Source organism: Elgaria multicarinata, chromosome 2, assembly GCF_023053635.1.
Source record: "Elgaria multicarinata webbii isolate HBS135686 ecotype San Diego chromosome 2, rElgMul1.1.pri, whole genome shotgun sequence".
NCBI lineage: Eukaryota > Metazoa > Chordata > Lepidosauria > Squamata > Anguidae > Elgaria > Elgaria multicarinata.
In genome coordinates, this window is record NC_086172.1 from 95,614,099 (window position 1) to 95,627,828 (window position 13,730).

At 42.7% G+C, this 13,730-nt stretch overlaps 1 protein-coding gene across 2 annotated transcripts in view; it reads right to left on the bottom strand.

The window, feature by feature from the left end:
- Positions 1-6,934: 6,934 nt before the first annotated feature.
- Positions 6,935-13,730, bottom strand: part of LMO1 (LIM domain only 1) — a 110,670-nt gene continuing 103,874 nt past the window's right edge. For both annotated transcript variants that reach the window (XM_063117256.1, XM_063117255.1), the window contains exon 4: positions 6,935-7,254. In XM_063117256.1, coding sequence (XP_062973326.1) covers positions 7,149-7,254 — 106 coding nt within the window. In that variant the 3' untranslated portion in view covers positions 6,935-7,148. The remainder of the gene's footprint in view (positions 7,255-13,730) is intronic.

Here is a 13,730-nt window from a genome sequence, read left to right on the forward strand (position 1 = left end):
CAGATGGGACACCCGTCCTCCCAGTGTGGGTTTACTCACAACCTAATCAGCAACCACCTTTGATATTCTTGGTGTATGTGAACAAACCTGAGGTAACCGTATGACAGTTAATTTTAGTCAGATGTTAATGTATTTTATTTATCTTCAAATTTATTTGAAGACTATTATAGGACTTCAGTATTGAAATTTATACACTACTTTTCTGCCGAACGGTCTATGCCAGGGCTGGGCAATGTGTGACCCTTCAGATATCTTGGCTTACAACTCCCATCAGCTAGCATAGCCAACAGTGAGGGATTATGGGTTCCCGCTTCCTTCCCCATCCCCCTTTCCTTTTTAGATTATAAATATGTGGGTAGATGATGAGGATGAAGATGATGATGATGATTGATTGATTGTAAGCTGCTTCAGGAACCTTCTTTGGCTGAGGAGCAGGATAAAAATACTTTCAATAAATAAATACATGTCCTTGAAATAGATTTCATGAATAAACACTCCCCCATCAGACCTAGCCCACCACTAGAACAGAGTGAAGGTAAGTCCTCTCCATGCTACTTCTACAGGAGTTAAGTAGTGCAGGATGGCATGAAACATAAGACAGTTGTTAGAGGACCAACTAACAGGAGTAAGATGCTGTTCTCATCATATACAGAGCCAGACTTATTAAAGTCCAGCACAGTTTGGTTTCTCCTGCCTCTGCAGAGGACCTCCTAGCATGCTTAGCTAGGTGGACCACTTTTAAAGTTTTGCAAGGAAGGATGAACATCCCAGTAGCAGGCAAGACAATTTGGAATATTCTTTCTCAGCTCAATAGTCTTGAATATGGTCCTGCCAATTCCCTTACTATCACCCCTGAGCCCCAGCAGTTTACAAAATGGCAGACTGTTGTTCACTGTCCTTGGATATGACCAAACTGTTGTCAGCACTTGATCCATGCTCAGGCTTTCACTTGAAGGGCCTCCATCCAAACCCTTCTCCGGCTTCACTCACCCTCTTCAGTTTGCAATCTGAGGCAGGGGGTGGGCGGGAGAAGCGTTTCACATTTCATTCATCAGCATTCTTCTTGCTTCCCCCTCCCTACTCTTACAAGAATTTGCTAGCAAAAATACAGATACTCAGTTTGGCAGTAGATAAATCTCGGAAAACCCTAATGCACACGTGGATGGGAGCATGGAAGTGGTGTATAAATGCGTCAGGAATCTGTTGGTATTAGAAATGTCTGCTGTTGTGCCCATATGTCTGCTGATTTCCATACTAAAGACATTTACTGTATACATTTGCCACAAGGGAAAACTGCCGTCTACGATTCAGCGGTATTACTGGAAGAGCAGTATTGTATTTGTATTCGGCGGAGTCTTCCATTTCCAGTACATGCACAGATCTTCATTCGGTAGCCCCTTATCATTGAAGAGTTCTTCAGACTATCTTTCACCACCCAGCCAATTAGTGAATACTTCTCATTACGGGGCCTCCTGTCTGCAATATGTAACTGGCTACGGTCGTGGTAAAGAGACTCTTCTCCGCGTATCGCTCTCAGCAAAGTGAGTGATCGTTAACGGCACTGGGGCTGGATAAAGCTTACAAATGAACAGCTCAAGAGTTGAGCTGTAAAGGCAGCAGCTTTTTGTAATTCAAATTAAGCTAATAGCACAGTAACAAATTGCTGTTAATATTAGATTAACTTCTTTGGAAATATATGAATTCACAAGAGTTTTCAGATTGCCTGGAGCTGGGCTGGCCAATGAAAGGGATTCAGTTGAGGGAAGGGGTGGCAGCAGCTATGAGAAATGCAGGCATACCAGTAAGAGGATGAGGTAGAATGGAAATGAAGTCAGCATTGGCAGAATAATTACTACAACATTATGGATTCAGGAGAAGGGTACAGTGTTGATTTTTCCAATATTGTATAAGCCCGAACCAAAATAGGACCAAACACCTTTGACTACTACTGTTGCTAGCGATAATTTTACAAACTTTGTTTTAGGGATGAGCAGACTTTGGTCTTGCATGGTCTCCTTTTTATTTTTACAAAAGTTGGTGATAGGAAGTCTGGTGTAGTTCCTCCCCTCATAGTTGACCAGCATTAGAATCCCAGTGGATTCTATATCTCTATAGGAAGAATCCATATTCAGGATCCCTGAATGACAAAAGCAGAACTAATCCGGAACCTATTTTCAAAGTGCTCGGGGAGCTGAGGGGTGGACAGGGAATCGGTGAAGGCACCAGTAAGTGGGAGAGATGCAGCTGAGTGGTAGAGCAGCACATGTTTGGCATACAGAAGGTTCCAGGTTCAAATAAATCCATGGAATCCTGGAGAACTACTGTGAATGAATGTCAATCAGTCTTCTACAACCTGGTGTCCTCTAGATGTTTTGGACTACAAATTCTGGCATTTCTGAACATTGGCTATGCTGGCTGGGGCTGATGGGAGTTGGAGACCAAAACATCTGGAGGGCCCCAAGTTGGGGAAGGTTTGTGTCGGCAATACTGAGCTAGTTGGACCAATGGTATAATGAAGCTTCCTATGCACTTCTAACAGATGTTGACAGTGCAGTGCACTTTCCATGAGCCCAACTCCACTCATGGGATCTTGGGAGCCAACCTATTTCCTATTCACTGGGGCAATATCAATTTTCTGATACCTGAACCTGATAACCCCCCTTCCTATTTTGCCTTGTGAGAGTTTTAGGGATGCCTTTTAAACATTTTGTTAGTGTGAGTTGCAAGAGTTCACCGTTTTTTTCCAGTCCTCCCCACCCCCGCATCAAGAGCTGTACAAGTTCTCTCTTTCTGTTTGTCATCATAGTTTGCTCCTAGAAGCAGCTGACCATGTGAACCAGCAGCCCTCGGAAGTTTAGCAACACACACTTTCTATAAATTGCCTCAGAAGTAAGATTCATTGAGTTTCAAGCACTGGGGGCAGGGATTAACTTGTTTTGAACACCATCCTGTATGGCACTGGTTGCTAAACTGATTAAGATGTCGTTATCTTTAACACTAAAAAGGCTATCTGCTAATAGTAAATGCCATTTACCATGCTCTGATTCTGTGAATGAATATTTATGCTGAGTGATGAGTACAGCACCATCAAAAGTTTTTTTGTTGTTGTTGCTTTCTGTTCTTCAGAGCTGCAGAGATTATTCTACGTCTGGGCTTCAGTGCTTGTTTCTCTTAAGCAACTTTGCAGTGTTCACACAAAATTCATGATTGCATTTTTATTCTGATTTTCTTTTGCTGTTTTTTTGTTTTTGTTTTTGTTTTTTAAAAAAGAAATCATTCTTTCACACCTAAGAATGTGGGTCACGGCAGGAGGGCCGTATTCAGCACACACACACACACACATATATATATATATATATATATATATATATATATATATATATGAACATGTTGCTATACAATTCCTTTCCCCAATTTTATGTGAAATTCTGAATGTCCTGTTACAGCCTCAGTGAAAGAATGCCAATAATTCCTTCCTTCCTTCCTTCCTTCCTTCCTTCCTTCCTTCCTTCCTTCCTTCCTTCCTTCTTTTTGTCCTTTCTTTCTGGATTTTTCCTTCTCTTTTTGTTTACACGTTCAAAAATTGAGGCACACAGAAATGATTCACAAAGCCAATTGCGCAGTCACACAAGCACTGAATATTCTGAACATGAAGGATGCAGAGCAACAGAATGCAAACAGGATTTGCCTGGGAGTCCATGTGGTACAGATGTTAAACAAATGAGATGCCTGGATCATCAGGGCGCTGTGCTCTGGCTTGGAAGTACAACTTTCCAACTGTTCATATGAAAACTCCAAATCTTCCTCATTTATAGCTGAAGCTTGGGGAGGGAGTGGAGAGCAAAGCTCAAAAAACAGTCAGATTGGCTAGGGCAAGTGCACCTATTGCCCTGTGGCTTAAATTTAGGGCATTTACATTTTGGGCATCCCAGGCATGGACATGTCATCAGAACTGCTTTGCAGAACTGTCCCAAGTTGAGAAGGAAACTCACAATGGTCTGCAAGTTGTTATGATCTCAGTTCAGATATTTATTGGCTAGTGAATCTTTGCACGGAGGAGGAGCAGGTGCACTTCCTTTCCTTACACTACACAGATAATATCACGTATGATGCAGATACTCAGTTCACATGACAGCTGATTCACATTATTCTCTTCCCCCCACCCTGCCAATGCACATTTAAAATGGAGGTCTGGGGGTGGGTGGGTGGAGAGAAGAGAGAGTATAGGCACAATCCCATGATCCATGGGAGGATGTCACAGGGGCCATAGAATTTTTCATGTGACCCTCTCTGAGAGCAGAGAGGGGGATCAGCATTCAGAGAAAGCTCCAACCTCGCAAGCCTTCTCCAACATCCAAGAGAATAAAAAAGGAGACATGTCAGGGTGATGTCGGGAGAGGAGGAGGATCCAAATCCCTTCTGTTTTGTTGAAGAAAAAATCTATGCCAGCCTTGGAGCTGGGGTAGTTTATTTCCCTCCCAGTGGGAGCACTAGGTAGGAAATATTTAACACACACATGGCCAGAAAAGACTACACACATATATATGGGGGAAGCCACATGTTTTCCAACCTGGTGCCCTCCGGGTGTTTTGGATTCTAACTCCCACCAGCCCCAGACAGTTGGGGCCAATGGTAAGAATACTGGGAGCACCATGTTGAGGAATGTTGCAAAGGGCAATTTGGCATATGTAGAAATGGGCATGAATAGAATATCCCCATCATTATAATGTCTGTGTGGGGATGAGCTCATTTTACAATCAAATGAAGGCTTTTCACTGGCCTGCAACATGTCTGAAACAAGCCCTGCTTTGCCATGGTGGAATGCAAGCTAAAGAAAACCATGATGACTATAGGAGTAATTTCTTGGAGCACGTTGGTTACTCCCACAGTCCCATTTTGTCTATGAAAGTAAAAGCTTCCAAATACAAACACCTAATTATAAATCTAAGAAGTCCATGTATAAATACTGCTTTGAATCATCATCAGCCTAAAATAACGACTCCGTTTCTCCACTTCTTGATCATCCAAACACCCCAGGCTGCTTGAATAATGGCAGTTGTAGTTCACTCAAGAGCAAAAAAGAGAGAGCTGAACTATGAGGTCACTTGGAGAAAGTACCGAACATCAGCGTAGCTTACTTCCAAGTAAACATGCATGCCTAGGGCCAGACTCTTTGGATTCTTTGGAAGCATGTTTTAATAAAGGACGAGGTGAGCAACTTATGCTCCTCCAGATGCTTTGGCCTTCAACTCCCCTCAGCCCTAGCCAGCATAGCCAATAGTGAAGGATGATGGGAGTTGTAGGTAAATATATCTGGAGGGCCACAAGTTGCCCAGCCCTGAACTAGGAGAAAGGACCAAACAAGACAATCCACGAAATGTGTTCATGCACTTCATGGATCTGCATTTAGAATGTTATGTTCCCTCCCTCACCGATTTTGAGCCTTCTATTGGCTCTGCCACCACTGCTGTCCCCCCCATGATCCCCCCCCAAGAAAACAAAGCATGTAGGGGTGCCTGTGGCTTGTTTAGAAGCAGAATTGTGCTCCTGGAAGCCTCCCAGGAGTGCAACTCTGCTACTAAACAAGGCGTGTGTGTTCCCTGCACATCTCGTTTTCGTGTAAAATCTCCGGAGATGAGTGGGTTTGCTGCTCCTGCAGCAGCAATTTCGGTGGTGGAAGGGTTGTGCTCCCTGATGGTTTCTGGTTGGGTGACCATATTAAAACGAGGACAGGGCTCCTGTATCTTTAACAGTTGTAGTGAAAAGGGAATTTCAGCAGGTGTCATTTGTATATATGGGGAACCTGGTGAAATCCCCTCTTCATCGCAACAGTTAAAGCTGCAGGTGCCCTGCCCTCTTTTAAATCTGGTCACTCTAGTATAGTGCCTGCAGCTTTAACTGTTGTGATGAAGAGGAAATTTCACCAGGTTCTCCATATATACAAATGACACCTGCTGAAATTCCCTTTTCTATGCAACTGTTAAAGATAAAGGAGCCCTGTCCTCCTTTTCATATGGTCACCCTATTTCTGGGGCTGGGAAAATTGCACCCCTGACCCCTGGAGCTTGCCTGCCCCTGCTCTATGCATATGTTTCAGACCTGCTGAAGGCGAGTGATGCAAAACCAAGCAAAAATAAACAATATAGAGCAGTGGAGGCTGGTGGCTCTGATTTTGGTGGAGCTGTGGTTGCAATCTGAGTTTCAGTCAAAGCCAGCCAGAACTTGGAAGGAGCTGTCCAAGGGCTGAACTCTATCCTAAACTGTTAGAGGACAAGGCTGAGCCATCCTCCCTCTTCTCCTTTCTTAGGCCTGGTTCATGGGCTACTGCAGAGACACAGGGGCTGCTTATCTGAAGTTCCTTGCCATTCTGGTAACATCTAGATTAGGGAGGGAAGACATCAAGCTTGTGGGAAGTACTTTGTTTTTGAATAGAACCCAAAGTTCCATCAACCCAAACCTGATGCAAAAGACATATACTTCGAATTAAAGAACTCTGAACCCAGAACTGAAAGGAGTTTACACTCTGTCCATACCCAAATGCACTCCTGGTTACCCCCAAATGTTTCTATTACAGCTGTATAATTTAATGTACGGGGGAGGAGTCATTTTATTGCAGCTATTGTTATGCAATTGGGATTAGAAATCCTTGCCAATCTACCATCAATCAACCAACCAGAGATCAATGTTCTGTATATAACCAGAGATCCACCAGATCTCTGCCCTCACTGATTGTATAGGCTGAATGATAAGGTTTCTTTCTATGTGAAAACCACCTGAATAAACAACTGCTTAAGATGGCCAGGAAACATTCATAATTTTTAATTCACACCTGTAATAAAATTGCATTACATTTCTCATAAAATAAATGTTCCAGTTTATATACAGAAAAACAGACTGTACAGAGCCCTCCCCCAAATCCCCCCCAAAACTCACGAACATACAGGCAATGCAGTGCTCAGCTAAGCAGGCACAACTGTACATCTAAAATTGTAACTGCTTTGTGTTGTGTTTGTGGGGAAAATACTACAATGTATATAGTCCTCTGTGGACCAAGAATTAAAAAAATATTGCAGGCAAGCTGACAGACGCCCTTCACTGCTAGTGCGGCTGAACGTCCATCCCACAGTGTTTCAGCAAAGCAGGGTTTGTTATTGAACTTGGGGCTCAAAGCTTCCGTTCAGTTGCCCCTCCTCATAGTCCATCTGACACAAGATCATGTTGTTCTTCAGGAAAAACTTGTCCCCCACGCAAAATCTAAAAATGCAAAAAGAAATAAGTAAATAAATAAATTTGCATAAGTAAATCAAATTTTAGCTGCTTTTACTAGATCTTCAGTAGCTGAGTAATACATCATTTCTACATAGCGTGTTTTATTTCCTTCCCATCAACTTTTAAGAAAGAAGAGGCACTTATGGGATGTGCCTTTTACCCACCTGAACATTTTTGCCCAAGGATAGATCCAAACCACTTTTTGCGCTGCTTTGAATCAATTATTTTTCTCAATCAATCATTCAGAAACCCATGCAGTACAATCACCAGGAATGGCTGTAGCATTAAGCTGAGTGAGCTGGCTTGGCTCAAATGGCAAATTTTAAATGGACAGAAAATTGACAGTGATTTAGTTTATGGTTATAGTTCTACCACCACAGAGAGAAGCAGGTGGCTGGGAAGAGCATAATTTAAGGTAAAATCCTATGCAGGTTTAGACAGAAAAAAGTCCTATAACTCCCAGCATTCCCCAGTCAGCATGGAATTTGCCCTGGGATTTTCAAATATCAGGCTTGTTCAACTAGTTTTTATTTAATTAAAATAATAAGAACATAAGAAGTGTCATGCTGGATCAGACCAAGAGTCCATCAAGGGTCCATCTGTTCACACAGAGGCCAACCAGCTATTTATTTATTTATTTATTTATTTATTACATTTCTGTACCACCCAATAGCCGGAGCTCTCTGGGCGGTTCACAACCTGGTCAATAGCTCTGGGCGGCTATTGACCAGGAACCCACAAGCAGGACATGAGTGCAAGAGCACACTCCCATCCATGTTCCCCAGCAACTGGTGTACTTAGGCTTACTGCCTCTGATACTTCTGAATCACCCCTCGAGGTGATTTACAGTAAAACCACAAGCACAATAATATAGAACAATTTGAAACGAAACTAAAATGAGACTGATCATGTACACAGCAATAAAAGAGGGAAACTTCTAAAATCAGATAACTTGACAGAACAATATAGTAGCAGTATTATTATTATTATTATTATTATTATTATTATTATTATTATTAGTGTTGCTTCCCGCTGCAAAAAGCAGCATCAAAACAAATTAAACAAATACAGAAATGTATAACAGAGCATAACATGAATTAAAGCCATAATCAGCACAATAATACAAATAAAAATAAACACCACAGACACATAATCTAAAAATAAAACAGTACATAAAGTATTTAACCACAATATACAAAATCTCCCCCCTGGCCACCATAAAATGAACAACACAAAAGTAGCCCACAACAATTGTGCCATTATGTCCAAAGGCTTGGGAAAAGAAGCACATCTTTGCCCAGCGGTGGAAGGATCACAGCACACACCCTGACACAGCAATACACTGGGCACTTGTGATGACCCTGCCATGAACTGGCCCACATTGTTCAGTTCCACACTTATCTCATGGTAAGGCTGAGATCTGTAGCAGAGAACTGGTGAAGCTCCGCAGGAGTCCAGCAGGGGAGCAGGACCACGGACAGCTCACTGTGGAACAGCAAGCACCCAAGCACAACATGCTCATATGCTGCTCCAGCCAGAATATGGAGCCAGTGACTGAGAGTTTATGTAGTCCTGTGGTCAGGTTTGATGTACCTAACACTGCTTCCCCTGAGGAAACTGCTGGTGCTTAATGGTGCTGGGGCCCTATTTCTCAGGTGCTGGCTCCAGCGGGGAAGCCTCATCATGTTCCTGGAGGAGGCACGGAGGCCAAGTGGGGCCTTCTTGCATTGCTGCAGTTTCTAAGGAAACATCTTCAGAGTCAGAGGAGGAAGGCAGGGCTCCCTCCCCAGGCCATGCAGGCAAAGGCTTCCCTGGCTCCTGGGGCTCTTTCCCCTTGGATGTCATCTTCTGGGACCCTTTGTGTAGCTCATTCTTGCCCCTGTTTGCCCCATCCTCTGTAACTTGAGACCCGTCATTGGATAATAAGCAGTTGTTTTGTGGACATGACCTCACAATGGATAAAACAAAATTGTCGTGAGCCCACCTTCAGTTTACAAGCCTCTGCTGATAGTGAAATTAAACGAATCTCTGTGGTACCTATCAATTGACTTGTAATGTAGTTGCTAGGATGAGTAATTTAAAACAGGGGTGGTCAGAAGGTAGATCTCCAGATGTTTTGGACTTCAACTCCCAGAGAACCCTGCCACCATGGCCAATGCTCAGGAATCCTGGGTGTTGAAGTCCAAAACATCTGGAGAACTACTTTCTGACCACTCATTGTTTAAAATACCTGTTGTCTATCCTTACCTTAGATGTGGAAAGAAAACTATCTTCTCTCTTGGCCTCTTTCCTTTCTAAAACATGAATCTATGTCAATTTAAATTCTTATGAACAGAGACTGTCTCACATGATATATTTATTGAACACTGCACAATCATACAAAGCACCCTATCTTGGTTGCCTTCCCAACTTACTTCCTCTGACATCCATTTTGATGAATGATTGGTCAGAATTATAGCCTTTTACACACAGTTCCACCCCTCCCCAATGCATTAAGTTACTATGTGGAGTGGGGTTACACACCATGCCTGGTGGATCCACTTCTAACGTTTGCACATCTCATCCCTAATGGTTGGTATTATGACTGAAAAGGGTGTGAGGTATGCATGTACTCCATGTGACTGAGACACCCTAATCACTCGGGGTCTTCAACCTTTTTAGATATTGGGGACAGTACTGTTGGGACATTCAATGTCATGTGAACACCCTTTAAAACATCTGTGGGGCACCAAGGCTAACATAATAACATTGTCCATAGTTCATAATTCTTAGGTGCCTTCAAAATACATAGGCTGATCATCATATTGTCTTTCTCCCATCAAGCCACCCATTTTCATTCAAACTAGGCTGCCACAGAGATAAGATTCCACAGATTATTGTCCACCTCATGATGCCCATATTTCCATAGCCCTGAGGTGACTCATAGTGTTTACTTCATTTTACAAGTGATGAAGCCCATTCTTTGCTACCGTGCTTGCACTACCAAAGAATACATAGACCTTTCCTCAGGATTCTGTTAGCCTTTGACAGAAGTGGACGGTTTTCTATATACAATGTAAATTGTTCTGTTTGAATGGAGGTTTGTGCTATTTAACTAATTTTACCAGAATATCATTTAGATATTTTTTTTTAAAAAAAAACATGTTTCAAAGATCATTATTTGAATGGCAAGGCTAGAGAAGTCCTACTTCTTGTTCTTTATGATGGGCAAATAGTGTTTTGTGGAATAATGTGTGTGTGTGTTTGGCATGGGGTGGGGTGGACAGGGGACTATAGTTCCCTGACAAAATAACCCTAACTGTGCAAGAAGAATACTTCATGCATGCTGAATATATGGATGGAGGTGTCAGCTTTTGCACTTTGCTGGATAAGTAATGTGTTTCCTCTCCGCAAGGGACAAGGAACCAGCTACACACACTTGTTCACCCGGCAGTGAGAAACCTGCTCTTACCAACAGAGAGTCTTGTTTTTTAAGCTTTGGAGAATGCATCTATTTTCACTACCACCACCTCAAGCTTGTGGACTTAATGAGGATACACACACACACTGTCAAACAAGGATACCTTATTTCCATTTTAGAAAGGTAGAGAAGGGCTAGAATACTCCTGCCCTACATACAAAGGAAAGTGGGGACCATGAGGTTTCTAACAAATTTCATAAAATGATGTCTTAGTTCCAACTCCTATATTACTGCAACTAGTTGGGAGTTGCTTCTTAATGGTTGTTGAGGACGATATCAGAGGAATTGGAGATATGGTTATTTTCCACATGAAAACCACCGGTTCTCCAGAAAGGGTAATGCTGGAATTTCTCCCAAAGGAGGGATGTAAACAGTGGAGTCTCCCAAGGATTTGTACTGGCCTGGGACCAGTGTTTTTTTTTTTATCTTATTTGTAACTTATCTGGAGTTAAGAGTAAGCAGTGAGGTTTGCTGAAGGCACCAAATTAATTACCATGGTGAAAACAAAAGGGGCACTGAAGTGCTCCAAAAGGATTTCTCCATATTGGGGGAATGGCTTCCTCCCTTTCCCTGACCACCTTTCCTCTGACCACTGATTCTTTGGTGGTTTCCCAGCTTTTGCATATTTCTCCCCATTCTAAAAGGTTGAAATGCCTCTCTTAAGGCTGAGTTACTGGCAGTAAGAGGTTTAAGCTAAAATAGGCTTGTATTTTTGGGCCCACCTCTTTCACCCACTACAGTTCCACTTCGCAGTACTAAATATCAGCTTAGTGGGTGATTGTTAATTTTCTTTTGACCCATGGGTTTTTCAGAAGCTTAATTATGTATTTATTTAACAATATTTATGAATCACTTACATTAAGGAGATTTCTCAATGAGGTATAAAATATATCTCCATAAAGAGGACAGGATTATTTATTTATTTATTTATTACATTTATATACTGCCCCATAGCCAAAGCTCTCTGGGCGACTTACAAAGATTACCTTCCTGGAAATGCCTGGTGGAAAAGGTACATTTTCTGTAGATGCCAAAACCCCAGAAAGGTCCCTTTCTGCTTAATTTGTGGTGGTATGAAGTTCTAGCGAGTTGATTCTATGACACTAGATGCCCTATTCCAAACCATGATGGATAGGGCTTGGAATAACTTCCAAAATCTTGGGTACCATTATGAGGCTACCTCCTGATGAGCATGGCAACTGAGCAGCCCAGTCAGGGAACAGCTGATATTTTAAGTATTGTGGTCCTGAGTTTTTAGGGCTTTGTAAATAAGTTCTAGAGCTTAAACATGGCCCGGCAGCATATAGGCAGCCAGTGCAGTTCCCTTAGCACAGGACTAATAGGATGGTGATAAGAACATAAGAAGTGCCCTGATGCTGGATCAGACCGAGGGTCCATCTAGTCCAGCACTTCGTTCACACAGTGGCCAACCAGCTGTCGACCAGAGACCCACAAGACATGGTGCAACAGCACCCTCCCACCCATGTTCCCCAGCAACTGGTGCACACAGGCTTACTGCCTTCTGTTACCAGCTCCAGCTTCAAGATCAACATTGAGTGCAGCCCCATGTAAAGTGCACCGCAGTAACCAAATTTTAATGTTACCAATACATGGACCACAGCAGTAAAGCTATTCCATCCAGGAATGACTGTAACTGTCTTACCTGCCCAAGGTGGTAAAAGCCAAGACACTCCTAGCTATTGAAGACATGAGACCACTCACCCACACAGCATCTTTCCTGCCAGGATTCAGACTCAGTTGATTGCCCCTCATCCAGCCTACCATTACATCCAGGCACTGATCCAAGGCTTGAACATCCTCCCCGATTCAGACATTACAGATAAGTAATGCTGTGTGTCACCAGCGTACTGATGGCGCCTTCCTTCAGATGATCTAATGACCTTTCTCAAAGGCTTCATGCAGATGTTAAACAGCAGTAGGGACAAAATAGTATACTGCACCACCCTAAAACATTTTGAGGGGCTGATGAGCACTCCCCCAGAACTGTTAACTGATAGCACCAGAACCAACAGAAAATGGTGCTTCTGATATTCATCTCATGAAGGCAGCAGGAGGATACCATGGTCGACGGTATCAAAAGCTGCTGAAGGATCGAGTAAGAGAAACAAGGTAGAACTCCATCAGGTGACCAAGAGTGATTCAGTCTCCAAACTAGGCCTAGACCTAGACTGGTTTGGGTCGGTTTAAATGGGGCAGACCTCCACAAAACAATATTACCCTAGTTAAAATCTGCACCTTGAAATTTGTCCAGAAAGTCAAGGCCCCTCAAAGTGTTTTGCTGAACTGGAAAGGTTTCCCTTGCTGACTGAAAAATAGACAGCTGCTGACTCGCTACTTATTTCTGCCTTAAACCGAGAAGGCAAAAACTGAAGGAGTGGTAATGCAAAATGAAGATTAAAGTCTTGCCACCGGCACAAAAGCTGTGTGCTTGACAGCTGCCTCTTGCCAAATCAGCTGAGGTTTAGAGTAGCAGGGTTGGAAGACCTTGCAAAGCATTAAAAAGAAATATTTTATGTTTTAGAAATGACATTTTGGAAGCTCGCAGGCTAGAGTTTCAAAATGGGGTCAAAATAGGTACCTCAGGGCCATTTCACACATTATAGACAACAAATCTGGGTTTGCCACCAAATCCACACTCGACAGGGAACCATAACCAATTTAGCTCTCTGATGAGTTTACCTGTATGATCCAGACATTTACAAACATAGTTGTAATGATCTTTGATACTTTAGGAGTTTTAGGCATATGCCAAGTATACCTTGACAAGGGTATGAAGAGCTGAGCAGTTAGTCCTACTTGAACAAAAGTAGGCTTGGTTGGTGTTACTGGCAAAGGGCCACTCCTCCCAGGAAAACTGAGGGAAGTTACAAAAACTATTTGTGGTACAGCACAGTGGTCTATTGTTAAAAGGGGGGGACACCCCTTCGACACACCTAGAGTAGCTCTTTGATGCTATATTTATGATACGTTAGAGAAAACA